Source organism: Lepidochelys kempii, chromosome 3, assembly GCF_965140285.1.
Source record: "Lepidochelys kempii isolate rLepKem1 chromosome 3, rLepKem1.hap1, whole genome shotgun sequence".
NCBI classification, from domain to species: domain Eukaryota; kingdom Metazoa; phylum Chordata; order Testudines; family Cheloniidae; genus Lepidochelys; species Lepidochelys kempii.
In genome coordinates, this window is record NC_136382.1 from 206094330 (window position 1) to 206114482 (window position 20153).

Genomic DNA, 20153 nt, shown 5'->3' on the forward strand with positions numbered 1-20153 from the left:
CTTGGATAAGCTTGTAATATTTGATACAGTGTGAACCAACACCTGTTTCGTCTAGCAAATTAAACAGCAAAAATACTCTTATTTACCAAAGAGCGTGCACATGTCAGTACAGCTTTATAGACTTTTGGTAGCAGAAGCGGCATGCACAAATATCCCTTATATGAATGCTAGCTTTAGATAAAGTATTACAGCTTGCATCAGAGATTCTGTAGTGATTTGCCCCATTTTCTGGAGTAGGCTATGCTACTGGCCCAGATTCTCTGGGTGCAGCAGAGGAGGGAACTGTCAGAGTCTCTGCCCAGCAACAGGTGTAAGTTAGAGCAGCCTGTGGGCTGCTCTAAACTGCACCCACTGACTATGGTCCATAAAGGACTGTGCTCCATTTAGGGATTGACAGTTCACCTGCCCACCCTTCCGATCCTTTCTTCACCCTGATACATCTTTTGGGCCTAGAGATTTGGGGAGGGTGCTAATTATGTGAGCGCTACCCACTAGTAATTCCCCTATGCCAGGGTAATCCCAGCACGGAAATTAGGCACAGTCTCCATTCTTACTACCCCCTAATACAGCAGAGGAACAGAGCGGAGCAAATCTGGTCTATTATTTGTATAAGGAATCCAGAGTGAACAATCTCTTGCTTTTCCTTTTGTGCACCCTTGTAGTTTTTGTATGGTCAACCGAAGTTCTTGCTTGTAGCAAAGCTGTCAGTAACTGGTTATCATTTTCATCCTCCTAGACTCTCTCTAGTTACGATGTGTGTGCCTTTCATTTAGAGCCAGTCGGGAATTTTTCAACAAAAATTTTTCGTCAAAAAACACGAAGTCGCAAAGTTTGTTATAGCAAAACAGGGTTGGTTTCGGTTAATCTCCCAAATTGAAAAATTGCTTTTTTTGAGGTTTGGAAATGTTTTGTTTTGACATTTTAAAAACAAAATATTCTGGTTTTCCTCTTCAAAACAACTTTGGGTTTTGAAATTTAAGCTGATTGGAGTGAAAAAAAAAGGGTTTTATTAAAAGGGAGAAAATAGTCCTGATCAAAACAACAGTTAGGAAATTATCTTATAAAATGTTTCAATTGACCCAAACTGATTTTTTTCCCCATTTTTTCAGTTTGTGGAAATAGATTTTACCTTTGTCCCGATTCAGGGAGGGAACCTCTTTTTTTTTTTTTTGAACTCCCCAAAATACTGGTCGGATTGGAAGACAGTTTCCTCCCAGCTCTACTTGCATTACTTACATTTGCTGCATGTCACTTTGAAATGCTTATTACTAGACATGCCTAGGCTGAGCTGTTCCAACACAGAGCTGCTGCTTGTCACTTTCAAAGTCTACCAGATATTTTGTTGTTTCCCCGCTTGCCTTACCATTCCTTCTAACAGCTGAAATTCAGTGTCATCTCATTCATGAGCCAGCTCTGACAGGTGTGAGGCTCTAGTGGTTACTAACCTAAGGGCTAACTACCAGCCACTGCATTCTGCACCACGAACACCTCACTGCCATGTAAGCTTTCAGTGCCACACACAGGGCTGACAGGTCCAGTGGAAACCAAAATATGTTTCAGACACGGAGCTAGCTGCAAATCGGATAACAAGTCTGGTCAGCTTTCTTCTTGAGAATGCCGGGGGCTGGCAAGAGGGTTTTCTGCCCCAGCTGGGAGGAAAGGAGTAGTCAGGAAGAGTGATGGAGGGGCATGTCTAAATAGAGGAGACAGAGGGCCATGTGGGTAAGACACTGGAATGAGACTCAGAAGCCTTGGAGTAAGGTGCTGACTCACCACAGACTGTGTAATCTTGGGCAAGTAATTTACTCTCTCTGCCTCAGTTCCCCATCTATAAAATGGGGATAATAACGCTTCCTTGGGCTGTTCATATTGCGTGCTCTTTGGGCCAGAGACTGTCCTACTGTGGGTGTGGGTACAGTACCTAGCACACTAGGGGAGCATCTCAACTAGGCCTCTTAGGGTACATCTCTAGTGCAATTAAACAACCGCAGCTGGCGCGGATCAGCTGACTCAGGCTTACTGGGCCTGATCTACAGGGCTAAAAATTGCGGTGTAGGCATTTGGGCTTGGGCTGGATCCCAGGCTCTCGGACCATGGGCCTGGGCCCTAGCCCACGTCCACACGTCTACAGAGCAATGTTTAGACCCTCAGCCCTGCAAGCCTGAGTCATCTGATCCAGGCCAGCTGTGGCTATGTGCGCGGGTCTTTTTTTCCAGTGTAGACATGCCCTTAGTGTTACTGTAATATATACAATGATAGTACTTGCAGGTAAGGATTGGTGGGAGAGTTTTCTGCGATCCAGAGATCTTGAGCACTCTACAGCTAACAGCATGATAGCAGCAACAGCTGAGTTTACAGAATCATCAGCACAAGGTGAACCAGAGGAAGGGGGATTTTTGTAGCCCTTTCAAGTGCAGCTCTGCTCTGGGGAGTGGCTTTGCAAAAACAGCACTGGTGGGTTCGACATCTCTTCTGTTGCAGTGATTTCCATATCTGATTGCTCAGTGTAGGAATAAAAGAACAGCTTGCTCACCGGCCCTCCAGTCTGAGCCTGGGCTTTGAGAGATGTTTGCTCTTTCTGGCTCATGCATCTACATTAGTATAATAAAGACATTGCCCTCAGTTACACCTGTGTCCCTCTGTTGTCCCCGTTCTTCTCTCAGTGGGGATGCACGGGTGTAACTGGCAGAATTTGAAGAAAATGAGGCTTCACAGATGGCCTCACAACTGAAATTTAGTTAAATACCATAGCCAAACAGGCTCCCCATTCTCCGTTGAGTTAACAGGTGCTTGTCTGACTTACCAGCCTGGCTACCAAGCGTACTGTGGTTCTTGGGGATTTGGGGTAGTCCCTGATGACCTTCCCAAAGCTCATGGGTTGGAAAAGCCCACAATGAGCCTAAGGCATAGAAGAGTCCTAAGGATCATTTGGGATTCCTCCTTCCAATAAGCCTTTAGCAGTGTCTAGGGAGCAGGCTGGGGGCATTTCCCTCTGTTCTGTGGACCTACCAAGGTCTGCAGGATGAGAGAACCTTCAGCCATTGGAAGGAGATGGTCAGAGCCCCTTGTGAGCCTTTCGGTGGGAAAGATCACATTTTTTCCTTCACCCGCTCGGCGAGCCTCCCTCGTGATTGGTTTACAGGTTGAAATCTATGTCCATGAGAATTCATTTTGAATTTTAGGTGTCGTCTCCAGTACTCATGTGCTTTGCTTTACTAGTATCAGCAATGCTTGTGACCCCTAGTGACGCCCCCGGTTCAGGAGTTAATAACTTGTGCAATTAAAGTAAAATTAACTAAACATTAGTGCTGTGCATTAGATCTCAGCTAGGGGAGCCCAGTAAACTAAGTGTTCTCTCTCTCTCTCTCTCTCTCTCTCTCTCTCTCTCTCTCAACTTGCTTTCATTCTTTCTCCTCCGACAAAGGAGAAAATGTTCGCAGACTTCTTCGAGACATTGTCCCTATGGGATGGGCGTGTGCCCGTGCACTCTTGATCAGAGATTTTGTCAGCAGTGTCCAATGCATTTGAGGACTTGACAGTAATAATTAAGACTTGGAGAGTCTTGACACTGGCTGGATGTAGGGTCTTCCTTTCTTGCAAAATACACCCTTTCTCCCCTCCCCCGCAATTGCCTCCTCAATGTGTCTCCTGCGATTCTTGGCAGCACATGATATTAAAACACCATGTGATTTAATTATTAACCCATCTAAGTTATTGACCAATCAGGAGGCTTTAACTGTGTTATTAACCAATTGTAGTTGATAACATAATAATACTTGGTCTGTCATTTTGCTGTGAGAATTTTATGTATACAATTTTATATAATTTCCCCTGCCATACTGTTTAAATATGAATACGTAGTACTATCGTAAATGAAACAATGAATTCACACTACCTTGGATCTTTGGGGTAATGTTGATCACTAATTTTGCTTCTGAACCACTGAGGTCTGCGTATCACCGGTCTAAAGGTTCAAGATAAATAACTACGTTTTAGATAAAAGAAAAGAAAAAAAATGGCATTTCCTGTTTTCCTTTTTCTAGAGTGTTTTCCTCTCCACGTCATTTCTATCCCTACTCTCACTGTTGCTCGCCAAAGATTTCTTCACTGTGGGACGCTTGGTCTTGCTGAGCGAGATATGGGTTTCAGGAGCATTTGTAATCAGTCCCCTTAGGGCAACTTTTCCATGCTGGGTGGACTGACAATTTGATGCTTATATTGGTTTGGTTACTATGGTTGCAGTGCATAACCTAAATGGCAACACCAGGAATTAAGTTGTCTCTTGGCTACATTAAGATGTATGTGTCAGCGTGTGAAAGGTTTAAAAATGTAACTAACAGCCCTTTACATTTTCCACAGTAACTCTTTAGGGATTGACTGTAAAGAGACAAGGAGAGGGATATATTTTTAACTGAGCAATCTGTAATGTCGTAGTTACGGTTCGACCGAACCCTATAATAAATTCTTCATCTCACAGAGAAATGTAGGGCCGGATTCTCTCCCCCATCCCAATCCCATTGCACTGCTCCAGCAGCACAAAGGAGACTGAATTTGGCCATATATGGCCTGCGGAGAATTCGCCTGCGGTTGAGGGGTTCTCATCAGGCATAAATCTGCTGTAACCTATGCCATCCCCACCCCCAACCCAGATGGAGGGGAATCTCGGCTTTACTTTGCAATAGCAGCATAGATGTGCCATGACCTATGTGAAATATGAACTCCTCGTACAAGCCCAATTCCTTATATAGGTCTCACTCAACTTCGCATCAGAAGCTAGGTTCTTTCCAGCTCTTAAAGCATCTCCAGTCTGCCATCGGGTGCATGTTTGTAATCCCATTTGAGATAATGGGGTTGTTCAGGTGTGATGCAGGGCAGAATCTGACCATCTGTGGGATAGCACGGCTGTATATGAAGGTCGATTTTGACCTTCAGGATTGTTATTACATATGATGGTGCATGATTCAGTTCATGATCTTTCAGATCCCAGGCTGAATTGGACCCATGAAGCTTACATAAGGAGTTCACAGAAAAACCTATGTGAATCAGCTGATACAGGGTATTATCCCTGTATAGTGATCATTCATTAAATGGAGGTTCCATGGCAAACAACAAACTTCTTTAACTGGAAAATGATAGAAATATTACAACATCTCTAAGTAACGCAAATGATTATAGGGTAAAATGTCCAGCCCTGATTCTGCCCATCACAGCACACAGGATGATATACAGCATCATAAGAACAAAGTTAAATAGAATGAATGTAATTTTATAAAATGCTTGTAAAAATGAAAACACAAAATCAAAAACCAACAAAAAAGACTATCTAGGATCCTAAATATGGATTTAGGAACATACCTCTAGGCACCTAAATTTGAGTATTTCAATCATAACCTACAGACATGCTGAGACAGACCTTCAACTGGTGTAAATCGAATCTGGCCCACCAATCACATGGGCCTGAATCTCATTTCAAATAAACGTTCTTTACATGGCTCTGGCAGTATAAAGCGACGTGAACGTGAGCATGAATTAAACTTACACCTACTTAAAAAGTCACAATTTAAAGAGGCCTTAGCGTATGACATTTCAAACAATTTGTTTTGCTAGCAGTCTAGAAAATGCCAGTAATGTACGGGTTAATACCAGAGAACTCCGGGGACCTGTTTTATTTCAGCTTTCTGAAACGGGACCCTTTATATAGATAACGTGGAATGAAAATGAAGCTACTGTTGATTTGATTGAATTCTTGCACAAGCATGAGGATGTGGCTGGAAAACGTATTTATAAAGATAAAGCTGGTGTAAATTGGCCCAGCTCCATTGACTTCACCAGAGCAGTGCTGATGTACACCAGTGGAGGATCTGGCCCAAAAAGTTTGAAGTGCACTCAAGAAATGGAAAATAAAGATTTGAGGATACAGTTCAACTGTGGGGACGTCCTAGGGCTGTGGAAAAAATAGAGCAGAGTTTAGCAGATTGTAGATGTTACAGCCCCGTGACAGCTTTTAATCTGCCCTTTTGAGACTATTAGCTAATGAAGTCAAGGACTGAATTACTCAGTGGCCTTTCTCTTCTACAGTCCTAGTTCCTGTCTAAATTGGCCCACAGTGACCCACATTCCTTCCGATTTCTGTGGCTTTGAAAGGTACTGAGTGAAAGGAACTATGCAGCAATCCTGTTTTATCCTCAATTGAACGTGTATTACATGTCCTTTTATTCTTAAGGCTTGTCTTCATGGCACTGCTAGCTTGAGGTATAACCTGAGTGCAGCCCTTAATGCAACTCCTGTCCACACAGCGAAATCTCTATAGCTTACGGGAGATGGTGTCTTAGACTTAAGTAGCTGGCCCGTGGGGGATGAGGGGAGGGTTTGAAGCTCAAATGCTGCTGATGCTGGAATTAATAATACAGAGGGGACAGTGGGCTGCTAATAATGAAGGCTGAAAATCACAGGCCATGAGTCCGGTGCAAAAACAGCAAATTTTAACACTCACCGCAACTGTCAAATTACGCTGCAACTCTTTCGAAATGCCACTTGCAAATTTGCCCCAGCCACTGCTCCATCCTTGCCCATTAGGGGCAGGGATGGAGGAGAGTGGGGCCAGGGACCCATGTGGGTCAGGGTCAGGCTCTCCAGGCTCTCTCTGCGAAGCCCACTCCAGCTCTGTGGGCTTCGCACTTCACCCAGGAGCAATTCTGCCTCTGTCACGTGGCATGGGCCAGGCCTGCTGAACAGCAGTGGTTCCTGCACAACCTTGAGGACTTTGCCTTCCATAGCTGCCTGGCCACATTGCGGGATGGGCTCAGGGAGGGCCAGGTGGGGGTTGGGGCGTGTACCTCCAACAGAGCACAGGGCTATGCCAGCCGCACACAGGGCCTCCAGCCGTCTGAGCTGGGGCCAGCTCTAGGATGTGGGGGCTCAGCCCCACCCTCACCCCACCCTAGCGACTGGAGAAATGGGAGGATAGCCAGCCCCTGTTGGAAGGTAGAGGACCCAAACTCTAGTCAATTACAAAACAAGTGTTTAGGTCCTGCACCCTCACACACACACACACCAGCACCCCGAACCGCAACTTTAAGAAACAGTGGCAGCAACTTTTGAACCAAAATATCACAACTTTCTGATGGCCATACTAATAACACAAACACTGTGGGGGTATATCTACATCGCAGTGTAAGGTGTGATTGTAGCACAGGTAGGCCTGCCCATGCTAGCTTTAATCTAGCCAGCACCGGTAACAAGAGCAGTGAAGATGCAGTAGCGTGGACTTCAGTGCAGGCTAGCAATCTGTGAATACTCAGGGCCTGATTCTCATTTTCACTGTGTCTCTTTACATGGCTGTGGTGGGCAAAAGGGCATAGACTGGGTGTAGATTGCAGTTACAAGGCCCCTTTATACTGCCTGAATGGTGCAAAGAGGCCTTTGCGTAAATTAGAATCATGCCCTACGTCTTCTGGAACATTCCTTGGGCCAACAGGCTGCAAAATGCTCAGTGTTCTAAGGGTTAATCTTTGACAATGTGGGCAAACAGTTACACTTCAATCTTCTGTGAAAAGAAAGGTTTTTACAGATAATGAAAAGTGAAAATGAAATTTCTTTTGGTTTGATTGAATTCATGAAGAAACATGACTCGGGGATGTGGCTGGAAACCATATTTTATGAAGGGAATGTCTGACGTACCGTCTAGAAATGGAAAATAAGGATTTAAGGAGACAGATTAGTTATGGGGCTGTGGAAAAAATAATCATAGTTAAACCTTAGCTGATTGAAGAAGTTAACAGCTGTATGAGCATTTGTCATTCACCCCATCAGTGCTCTTAGTTAAGAAAGTCAAGAACTAAATTAGCCTTCTGTCTTTTAGGATCATGGTCGTCTCTGACATATATATTTTAATAGTGTGAGTGCATTGTGTACTGTACACAGAATGGCCACCTCTCCCAATTTTATTCATAGATTTTAAGGCCAGAAGAGAGCGTTAGAAAGGTACTAGCTCCCCCCAAAGTGGGCAGGCAGAAAGCAGGACCATGTCTGTGGAGTGAAGGCTTCCTCTAACAATGTCTATCAGAATTACCCCTGCACTTGTACAGCGATGCCCCGCTTCCGTCACAGGCCTGTGTCTTGTGGCCTTCGGAAGTTCAAAGAATCCCTTCTCACGGTTCTAAAATTGAATGCAACCACTTCAATGCAGTGGTCCCCATTTAAAGTCAACATTTGCCAGCAGTGACCACAGCGCGAGATAGGGAAATACTGCAGTGTGAGATAACTGTTGACAAATGTTGCCTTTTTCATGACAGCCACTGTGCATGCATATTGCAGAGTTTTCCTAAGGAGAACTCAAAATAGAGCAATTGCAATTGCTAGTCTGTATCTTGTGTTAGAAGTTTAAAAAAACATCCAGTAAATGTCCAAGGTTCAGGAGAATGGATGGACTATGAAAGCTAAAATACCAATAGCGTAGTCAAAAAAGTGAGGGCCTTGTGTTAGAGGGATAATTCCACTGATTTTTGCCCTTGGACTGTAATTCTGATTGTGACCGAGTTCTGCTGCTTTAAATGTAAGCCTTCCAAAAAGGAGATTCTGAATATAAGACTCAGTAGTATATCTGATCCTTTCCCAAGTGTGTTGTCCGGTGCGACCTAGCTAAAGAAAGCCTTTCTCTTTCTGAGAACTATTATAAACATATTCTCAATGATCTTTCACACAGTTTGAAAATGTGTGTGTTCCTCGAGAATTGAATCTTAAATTCAACCACTTTCTAAGATAAGTAATCCCTACTCTAAGGACTTGAGCTAGATATTTCCAGATTAACTCATCCAGTTGTTCTTGTGTTGATATCATCTCATAACTTCTGAGTTGTTATGCTTGATTAGATCACCAAGTCTGATCTCCTGTATAACACAGGCCAGAGAATTTCACCCGGTTACCCCTTCACTGAGCTCAGTGATTTGTCTGACTGTTAAAAATGTGTGCCTTATTTCTAATTGGAATTTGTCTAGCTTTAATGTTTTAGGTGTCTTCTAATTTAACTCTGTAGCCAGGCACTTTGCAGACTTAATTAGGTTTAATTCAGAGACCAACGCCGTTAACTACAAGCTAATATCCCTGCAAACTTAGCTCCCAATTCTGCAATCTGCTCTCTGATGGAAAACAAACTGCTGCATCTCATGGAGCTCCATTGAAATCAATGAGATTCCACGTAGTCTGTATCTGTAGCAAATTTTCACTGTTACTCTATCCTATATACTAATATGGAGCACCTATTGATATGGTATACAGTATTCATTTCATATACATGACCTTGTCATCAGCAAATCATTGGTGGATGATACAAAGTTGGGAAGCATTGTCAATACAGAGGAGGATCAGAATGTTATACAGGAATGACTGGATGACCTTGAAGACCGGAGTCACAGAAATGAGATGAAATTCAATAGTAAGGTCATGCACTTAGGATCTAATAATAAAAATGTCTCCCACAAGCTGGGGCAAGAGAGGACAAGAAAGACCTGGGTGTGTTGGTCGAACACAGGATCACCATGAGCCACCAACATGACGCAATGGTGGAAAAGGCAAATATGATCCTAGGATGTATCAGGCGAGGCATTTCCAGTACAGACAGAGAAGGAGTAACGCCACTGTACGTGGCACTGGTAAGATCTCAACTGGAATGCTGTGTACAGCTCTGGTCACCCATGTTCAGGAGAAATGAATTCAAGCAAACAGGTGCAGAAGAGCTACTAGGATGACCAGCAGAATGGAGAGTTGATCTTATGAGACTGGAAAAACATGGGTTGTTTAACCTAGCAAAAAGAAGGCTGATAGGGGAATAGGATTGCTCACCGTAAACACTAGGGAGGGTGAAGAGCTATTTAAGCTAAAAAAAATATTTTGGCACAAGAACAAATGGGCCAGGGACAAATTGAGGCTGGAAATTAGAAGAAGGTTTCTGCCCATCAGAGGCATGAGGTTCTAGAACAGCCTCCCAATAGGAGTTGTGGGGACAAACAACTTAATTAGTTTTAAGAGCAAGCTAGACAAATTTATGAGTGTGCTTGTATGTCCTGATTGCTTGTGATAGTAGGTGGCAGGGCTCAACAGCCCTCAGGCTCACTTTCAGTTTATGCCTTCTGTTCCTAAAAGCTCATGTTTCAGCCAGACATCTGGAGGGGTCAAGATAAGATCCCCACCGCCACCCCCCCACAGAAATACAGTATGCTCTGGGTTGAGTCTCCGTCCTCTGAATCATTAGAGATGGCCATGTTGGAGATGGGACACTGGACGGGGCCAGTGCTGTGAGGTGGCACCAAGCATCCTGTCTCTAGGGTGCTTGGCTGGCTGGTTCTCGCGCACATGCTCAGGGTCTAAGTGGTCACCATGTGTGGAGTCAGGAAGGAATTTTCCCCCATGTTAGGTTGGCAGTGACTTTGGGGGTGGGAGAGAGGTTTTACCTTCCTTTGCAGCATGGGGTGTAAATCACTGGTCAGGATTATCTGGATATATCTCATTCAGTCAGCTCCCTGCCATTGGGGGGAACTCGGGCATTGGTGCAACTTAGTCCCTCTTATTCTCTGCCTGTGGCACATGATAGTGTAGTCTCCTGTGGGCTGTAACAGTTTGGTCTAATTTTGGTTGTTGGGTGGTGGTGGCCTGTGATATACAGGATGTCAGACTAAATCATCTGGTGTTCCATTTGGCCTTAAACTCTGACTTTCATGACTTCTGTTTTCCTGCCCTACTCAAAGTAATAATACACAGCCTTACAAGAGTACACTTAAGTATCTAAGTGTTTAGGAAAAGTCATCTTTATGTTATATTGTACTAGTTATGCACTAAGAGGCAGAGTAGGCCTTGTGTGCCTAAATTACTTGCACTCTTTTGAAAATCCCATCTAGAGTGTGTAATTAGTTGACTGTTGTGATCGTGTGTGTCTGAAGGTGTTTGGCAACACACCACCAACATGCCCGGCATGGTGCACTTTCAGAGGTCTACAAAAGGCAGCCCCTCTCCACACTGTGCTGCATCTCAGATGCATTGGAGCAGAACTACTTTTGTGGGCTCTTCACAAAATGACAAGTGCTTAGTAAGTCCTCTGTGCTTCAGCTCATCCCTCTGTCAGAGGGATATAGTAATGCTTGCCTTCCTCACAGCTCTCTTCTGAAGTTAAATTAATGAATGTTGGTGAATGCTTGGAGATCCTAGGGTGGGAGGTGCTTTCTGTCCAGTGTTAGTCTGCATTTCTCAATCCGTGGATCACATCCCAAAAGTGGGTGTGGGGGGAAGCAGAACATTTCAAAAGGTTCACGTGACGGCTCCGGTCCCTCAGGATTGGCTGGGCTGAGCTCCCTATTCTGGGCATTGCGATCTGCAGGGTTACAGCACCACTCAGATTTGGCCCAGCCATCCCTCAGTCAGGAAGATGCGGAGGTGGGGCTAGGTCCAACTTGAGTGAGTAGCACTGTGAGTCCATGCACCAGGTCACAGCTGTGCTCTCACAGATTTGGCCCAGCTGCCCTCCGACACAAGGGAGTTCAAGGCCAAATCTAAGCAGCACTGCAGCCACAGAGGTTGCAACACCCAGAGTGAGCAGCCAAGCCTGGCCAGCCCTACAGGACCAGGAACTGCAGGAGCCACTGCTGCGGGGTGACTGCAGGGTGGGATCTGCAACAAAGACCCCCAGGCCTCCCCCCCCCGCCCGCTAGGGCCAGGACCCAACACCTCACCTCCAGCCTGTTGACTGGGTTGCGACAGGCCCTCAACTTTAACAAATGGGTCCTGAGCCCGAAAAGTTTGAGATGCTCTCATGTAAATGGCTCTGCAAGGTGGAAGGCAGCAGAGAACCAGGGCTCCCTGCATCCTCCCAGTTTTCTGTCTGTATTCCTTTCCATTTTAAAATATAAACATTCCCCGCGTTTCGCCTTTAAAATCGGATCTTGTGTGGTGCTGAGCCCGTCACACAAGGTGCCGAAAGCTCTCTCTGGGGGCTTGCAGGGTTTTTAACAGAAGATCAGTACCTCAAAGGATTGGGCCCTCAATCCCTCCACCACCCACACATCTTACAGGATTCTAGAACTGTGACTTTCTCCTAACCAAACAATTTGAGCCCAAGTTCTGCCTTCAGTTACAGCTATTAAAAAACCTTCTGATACACAGGGATGATTAGACCTGCCTAGAAGTAACTGAGGGCAGAATGTGACCATGGATAAGCAATGCAAGTGCTGTCCATTACCATGACTTTGCCGCCTTTAGGTGCCAGAGATTCAGTCTCACCTCTGGCCTTTTTGTGCCTCTGGACAGCGGTCTCAGAAATGCAGTGGATTCCTAAACTTGGATTTCTCATATCACATACTAATGTATGGGGCAAGCTTGCACTGTGAAATGACAGTCCATCCTTTGACACAGAGAACTTGTGATGACGAGAGCCTGGCTCACTCCTACTTTTTGCATATTTTCTCAGGTGGTTGCACTGTCATCATGGAGTCTGCTGCGAGATTCAATCTACTACACACTGTCTGTTGTTGCACTCATTGTGGTAAGTTTTTGAAGGCTATTATAACGGTGCTTCTGCTCAGGAAAGCTAAGTGTGTCCTATGGTCCGCATCAGAATTGTCACTGGGGGCAGATTAAGACGTAGGCACTATAATCTTGTGCCCTGGCTCCAGGAGTCATGTCACGGCCAAACCTCAATTACAAAAAAAAAAAAGCTGCTTCTAGCCTTCCTGGTTGTGGAAGAAAGCTTAAAAACACAACACAGGTGTAATCGATACAGCAGTGCTCGCTTGAGTCTGCAGAGAGCATGAAACAATAGCTCTGAGAGGAGTGAACAGCACCATTCATCTCAATGGGGTGGTAACTCTGAAACCCAGAGTACATCTGTACTGCGGCTGGGAGAGAGCCTCCCAGCCGGGTAGACAGACTTGTGTTAGTGGGGCTCACATTAGCCCACTGAAAATAGCTGTGTGGATGTTGGGGCACCAGTGGAGGCTTGGGCTTGCCACTCAATCTCGGACCCCCCATACCCTCAGAAATGCATGAGCACAAGTCCTGCTAGCTCAAGTCTGTCTACCCAGGCTGGGAGGCTTGCTCCCCGCTGTAGTGTAGACGTACTCCCAGAGGTCTGGCCTCCAGTCAGGCCATGGAGTGGATGCTTAGTCCTATTTCGTTCCTTATGTGAGGAGAGGATGGAAGGATCTGTGCATTTCCTACCTCAAATTTGAGTCATTCCCCCCACCCCCCGTCCCACATCCCCTTGGTCCTTTGGCTCTGCTACCAAGAAGCCCTCCATACTCAAGAAGGGACATGCTTTGCCCCAGTGGTTAGGAAATCAATTCATGAATACAAAATGTTACTATAAGTCATATACCTGTACACAGATGCATGGGATTTAGTGGGTACTGGTGGTAAACCCTACCAGTGAGGTTGCAAGATGGTTTCATTGATAACACCTTGTGACTAGTTGTTATAATTCTCCAAAATATTTAGCAATTGTGAAAATCAGGCCACTTATATAGCACCCTAAACGTGAATTTAGAAGCCAATGGCCTGATTATCAACAGTGCTCGCTGTTCAGCTCCTATCCTGTGCGGTGGGAAGTGTAAGTGCTCAGAGCTGCTGAAAATCAGGCCACAAAGGGAAACGATGCTCGCATAAGAATTGAAATGTGAAAACGACAGCAGTTAAATGGCACAGTTTCATCCAAACTCGCACAAAGTCAGGAAATTCAAAAGTTACGTTTCCCAGAGCAAAGCTGCATTTTGCATAAATGTTGTTTTCATCTATACATTACTGTCGTCTTGGACATGTAGCCTAAAATAAACTATTCCCTACTAAAGAGGAGAAGGGGAGAGTGAGATCTTCTTGTGTTCACTTTAATACGTTTGTAAGGTCAAGTCAGCATTGTGGTGAGAAGATGAACATTTGCAATTCCAGAATTCGTGTGACTGTAATTCGGCAACATTAAAGTTTCCTGGCTGTATTTTCTTTTGCCGTTGCATGCATGTGCCTGCATACTAGGTACATATTTCATGTGCATAGCTAGCCCCTCCCCCTGAGACTTCCAGCAAAGAGTTTGCCTCAACTTGTTTGTGCTTTGTAATTTCACCACTGCAAGGTCAGCCTTCTGCAATGTATGAAAAATAGCTTGTCTTCAATCTAATGCATACCTCAACATCCAGGCAAGAATAAAAGCAATGTAATTGACAGTAATGATGTGTGAAACCAACAAAGGCTGCTTTGTAACTTCTATGGCTTGAGAATAATAAAGCATGAGAAAGTGGCTTTTGAACAATAAACCAGCAACCCCATATATTGTAAAAAATTACCTCCTAAGGGCAGAAAGGCATGCATGAAACATCCCAGCTATTTTATTTATTTATTTGTTTATTTTTAATCCAAAGGAAGAGTGGCCATGGAAAGCCACTTTGCTTCTAACCTGATAGTGTTTGGATTGTGTATTTAATTTGCAGAACAGTTGCAAATCAGTCAGGGGAGCGGGGCTGGGGTTGTTTTTTTTTTAAAAAAAACCTTCCAGTGATCTTTCTGCTCACAGGGCATGACAGCTTTATTTTTGGATGCTTCTCGGCATCCTAACAGTGGCCTGATACAGTCATACCTTTTGTGTCATATCTAGAATATTCCTTAAACTAGGTATATAGCAAGAAACTCGACAGATCATTAATCAAAACTCTCTGGTACCTGGAAACAAGGTATATATTACTATTTCATTCTGGTTCCTTCTCTCTTCCATCACAAATGTCTTCCATGGGGGGGCTATTCTTCATGGCTACAGAACTACAAAAGTTCTGTTCCTTGGGATCTTTACTCCAAAGTACTAGGATATTATCATTCCTTCCTGGGCCTCAGGTTAGATTCTGTACCCCACTTGCCCGGAGTCAAGCCCAATCCTCAGCAGCTCCTTGCTATCAACAGGGCTATGTCAATTACCATTTGTTAAATGCACATAAAGGCAAATGGGGGAACGGGGAGAAAGGAAAAACAATTAAAATATTTAACCCCTCTGCTTGACATTTTCTCCTGTGGTATTAAAAGATCTTGTTAGGTCAAACAGAGTCAGATTTCAGTGGTAGCATTTGTTTGGTTCTTAAAATACGTAGCCTGCCTTCCTCCCCTCTAAGACCCCACCTCCACCTAGAGACAACCACCTGATAAACAATACACTGTCACCTTAACTCTGCCCCACAAGGGATGCTGGCCTTCCAGACCCCCCCTGCCCCAGAAGCAAGTGGATGCTGCTCCAGAACTATACCAAAGGGACGCCCACTCTGATTACTTTGGTGGTAGATAGTTCGGGGAAGGAAATGGGGGGAAGTCTAGCCTCACACTGAAGCAGAGTGAGGGCTGTGTGCAGTCTACAGTGTAGGGGTGTGGTTGTGTGCCGATGGGTGAAGGAATAAAGGATGTCCTGCTAGGTGGCTTTGCTTTTGAGGTTTTGCATCAAAGCAAAGCAAAGTGGTTACACATGCAGCACCCTTAAGCGCTCCGTCCTGTCGTGTTTAATGCCTGAATTTTAAATAGTATCACTCAGTCGCGGAGGAACATAGACGACTCCTTATCATAAGCTCCCAGGGTGAAATCCTGGCCCACAGAAGTAAAAGGCAAAACTCCCGTTTACTCCAGCAAGATCAGGATTTCACACACACACACACACACACACACACACACACACACACACACACACACACACACACACACACACACACACACACACACACCTTTAGATGCTGTTCCAGTTCAGTGCTGTGCTCCCTACTTGAAATCGTACTGATCATAAATGGTACCTGTGTCGCACCTTCCTTTCGCGAGGCACGTACCCGCTGTAATGAGTCAGCCTCCTCACGCTCCTGTGAGATGAGTGAAGACAATGCATTGTCTTCAGGCCCATGCCCACGCAAGGTGAGTTAAGGACAGACATTAATCATGACATGGTCCCTTTTAGTGGCTGCTCTGTGATTTGAAGTGAACCAGTTTCTCTCTTGCCTTCGAAAGACACTGTCATGCTGAAATGAACATTTATTTCACATTAATCATGAAAATAACTAGATGAATGGCATAGAGAAGAAAAGAGAAAAGTGGTCAATTTCACAAAATGCAGGTGCACACTAGTTACACTTATAACTGATCTTTCTTGCTCTACCATAGGATGACCAGATGTCCCGTTTTGAAAGGGACAGTCCCATTTTTTAGGACTTTTTCTTATATAGGTGCCTATTACCCTCCCTCCCCACATCCTGTTTTTTCACAGTTGCTATCTGGTCACCTTACTCTACCAGTCATATGAATATTCCCTTAGCCACTTTTTCTATGAGATAAAATGGGCTTCTTGATCATTGAAAGAAGGAAGTAAATTTTCTTGGGTTAGAATAAATAAATCCCATATGATTATTGTTAATTTTGAGACATGAATGTGTAAAAACAAGAAACATCCAAACACGTGTAGGTCCCAGTTCAACAAAGGACTTAAGAACACAAGTCCATCCATGCTCAGCAAAACACATAAGTATGTGCTTTATAAGAAATCCCTTTGACTTAAATGGGACTTAAGCACATACTTAACTTCTAGCACAATATGGGATCTTCTATAATGGATGATGTTGTGTGTGGAAGGTATCCCATGTTTGTTCTTTTAACAAATAGACTGTGATGCTCTCATGGATGTGTATGCTCCACCATTGTTTTGCCTAACCATATATGTGTCTGTTGGCAAATAAATATGTTCCCATTGATATTGAGTATTTTTAAGTTATGGGTTTAACATTAAATCACTTAAAAATCCAGAGGTTAGATGTAAACTGGGTTGGCTTCATTTACACCAATGTTGGCTCTATAACTCTTTGCCAAATAAAAAATCCACCAAGACCTTCTTTTAATTAGAGCTTGGCAAAACAACATCTAATTTCTCAAACTGTTCCAAAGTTATTCTTTGTCATGCATTAGAATGAAAAAATTCAACAATTCCAAATTTTAAAGGGACACTAGCCCAAATCCTCAAAGGTATTTAGGTTCCTAACTTCCACTGATACCCATGGGAGTTAGGCACCTAAATATCTTTGAGGATCTGGGCAACTGTCAAAGTTGTTAGGCGAAAACACGTGTCCTATGGCTTATTTTCATTTTTATTTGCAAAGATGAGTGTGCGTGCTTACGTGTCCTGTCACACCAAAACATCGTAGCCTGAAACTATTGTTGGCACATAAAACACTGGTGAGTATGAGCAATAACCTGTGGTGTGCATGATATATCACAGCCACATTATCTTCTGATAACCAGTATTACTGATGTACATTACAAACAAAGAGAGGTTTGCTCTTTACAGAGTGTACAGGCTACAGGGGGTGTTTCACTGGGGTTTCCCTTTCCTTTGGTTGTTCTCTGGTACCATAACAGTGCTTTCTCATGGTGGTGTTTTCCTAATGAAACTATATCTCTTCATGTAGTGTAGAGAGGAGGGCAAACAAAGAGCCATGAAGCTTTAGAACGGCTGAGCTAAAGTTTTCCCCCGTCTAATAAAAGTTGAAACCAAGTACAACCCACAGTCATTTCCTGGGATGTCAAATTGTAGGGTGACTATGGACTGAGGCTGTAGGCCCCATGGCCCAGGGAAGTACAGCTTTGGCACTGACGTGGTGGCGTGTTGTCACTCAGCTATTCTGGGAGGATGCCCCTGGTCCCAGGTTACTGTAAGCATGTCACCTACGCAGCTCTGGACTTGACAGAGTCACACTCTAACAAGAGCCGTGGTCTGACACTGAGCCAAAGGGAAAAAACCATGGGGCCTCTTTGTTAGCTGTCAGGTAGCATAAAATATGTTACACAATGTAAATGTTCAGCAGAACAGGAAGGCTGGATGGCGCCAAGGGATGGAGAAAGCAGGCACTTTGGGAGAAGACTTCAGGATAAGCAACCCAAGGAAGCCCAGCTATCTTCTTGACATTGTGTTGCCACAACATCTTGTCATGGCGCATTACAACGTGCTACCGTTCCACAGGCTGAAAATGATTTTGAAATGAGGCCTGTGGTTGGGGGTGACAGTGAGGAACCAGCAGGGAAGCCAGTAAATTGCAGATGTCCATTTAAAGTAAGAGTGCAGGGAAAGACTGGCAGCTCTGACTATGACCAGCCCGATATCCGCTGGCACTCTTTCATTCTCATCTCCCATCTCCGAGAGGCCCTGTTGGAAATAAGCTATGGAACGTGAGGGCCATCTAGTGGTGACTAGGAAAAGCTAACCTTGAAGTTTCTCCTTTTAAAAAGTGACGCCAAGGATAAATTGACAAAAGTCAGATGTAACGACTTTTGTGACATGCTGTTATTGTTACTCAGAAAGATACAACACTTGGAGAAAGACGTATTCCCTTCCCTGGAAGGTTTTGTGTGACATGATTGTGAGGCCGGGTTTTCACCGGTATTTTGAGTTCAGTTGGAATAGTAGGTGCTCAGCACCTATGAAAATCAGGCCCTGGGCCAGATTCTTAGCTGGTGTAAAATGCATGTAGCTTCATTAACTTCATCGGCGCGATGCTGATTTACACCGGGATCTGCCCCCCTTCCCCCCAAAGGTACATGTCACATGATTTCCATGGGACACCCTGTTTCCCACATAACTTCATGTGTTTTACCTCCATTAAATCACTCACATCCTTTGGACACTTGCTCTGAATGCACCTTTTATAAAAAAATCTCAGAGCACTTGGATAAGACTGTCATCCCCATGCCATTGATGGGACAGACTGGGGGACGGAGAAGTTAAATGAGCCCAAGAAAACAGCACCCTCGTGGTACTTAGGCCTTGTGCCTCTGTCTCTCACTCTGATCATTAGATGATTCTGCCTCTCCTTGCCACGTGTTCACGTAATGGGGTATTTTCAGCACGATGTACGCTGTCGCATTTCATGGATAACGTGCCTTTTTTTAATTTTCTCCACAGTTTATTTATGATGAAATCGTTTCTTGGTAAGTGTATCCAGCTGTCACTTTCTGATTATATTACAGGAGCTGAAAAATCAGGGTTAATGAGAGCAGGGAAAGCTAAAGTTCTGCAGAGCAATTCAGGCACCAATTTCCTGCTCAGCAGGAAACCCAGTTAGCAGGTGGACTGGCATAACTCATTTTCTAAGCTAGGGAGGAATGCCTAGGACAGGTTCATTCAGAGCGTCCCCTGATGCAAGGAGGCAGCGGTGTCAGTCTGAACCCTCTGTCCACCCACATACACTCCTCCAGAGGGCTGTGGTGTCTACGTGGGCAGACTGGCAATACAGCATGGCCCTTAGTCAGAGATCTGCTGCCAGGGTGAGGTCAGAGCGACTGGGAGGGGGCAGTGAAAGCCAGAGGGGAGATGCTTTGAAACATGAGCATTAGAAATGTCTTCCAGCATGTCTTCCCTGACTTTGTCCAAACGTTTGAACTTTTAAAAAGAAATTGAATGGGGTGTATCTTTATAATGGTGATGTTAAAACTAAAATGACCTGAGGTAGCATTAAAGGGGACTGTCCAGTTATAAATCGTTTATTTAAATGATTGCATTTACCTGTGTTATTAATAACACCGCAGCTTAGTAAAGCTGAAAATAGAAAAATCTAATTTACTTTCAGCTGTTTACTCTGTTTGCTTGCTGTCTATCTCTCAGATCGGACAATGACATTAGTCAGTTATACTTCATTTTCAGGTTTTCTATAATGTTTGGGTTAAAAATGTTGCAGGGAGTTGCAGGGGGCGTAATTTGTTCCCCCTGGGATGTTTACTTTTACAGTTCTGCAGAGGTTTTTGTTTTTCTTTTTAAACTACAATTAAATTTGAGGGCAAATTAGACTTAACAGCTTCCTTTTAATGAAATACGTCAACGGGGAAGCAGAGCGCTGGACTGTCAGAAACAAGGAAAGTGAATTAATATGGTCAGTGCTAAATCTAAGAGATCAAAAAGCCAGAGCTCGACTTAAAAGAAAATGAACAAAGAGTCTTATTGTGTAGAACTGTGGTGATGCTTATTGCTGGGGCTAGTGGTTTGTCAGAGTAAACTGTACAAAATGTGAGGTCTGGTTGGTGGGGGGACTCTATAGTGAGAAGTACCAAAAGCCATGGGCTGGCTAATTTTAATACAAATGTCCTTTATTTTGTAGTAGAAACTGCTAAAAAAAACCCTC

At 44.2% G+C, this 20153-nt stretch overlaps 1 protein-coding gene across 2 annotated transcripts in view; it reads left to right on the plus strand.

The window, feature by feature from the left end:
• Nucleotides 1–20153, plus strand: part of SLC24A3 (solute carrier family 24 member 3) — a 329374-nt gene that overhangs the window by 263383 nt on the left and 45838 nt on the right. For both annotated transcript variants that reach the window (XM_073339750.2, XM_073339751.2), the window contains exons 7-8: nucleotides 12455–12529; nucleotides 18941–18966. In XM_073339750.2, coding sequence (XP_073195851.1) covers nucleotides 12455–12529; nucleotides 18941–18966 — 101 coding nt within the window. The remainder of the gene's footprint in view (nucleotides 1–12454; nucleotides 12530–18940; nucleotides 18967–20153) is intronic.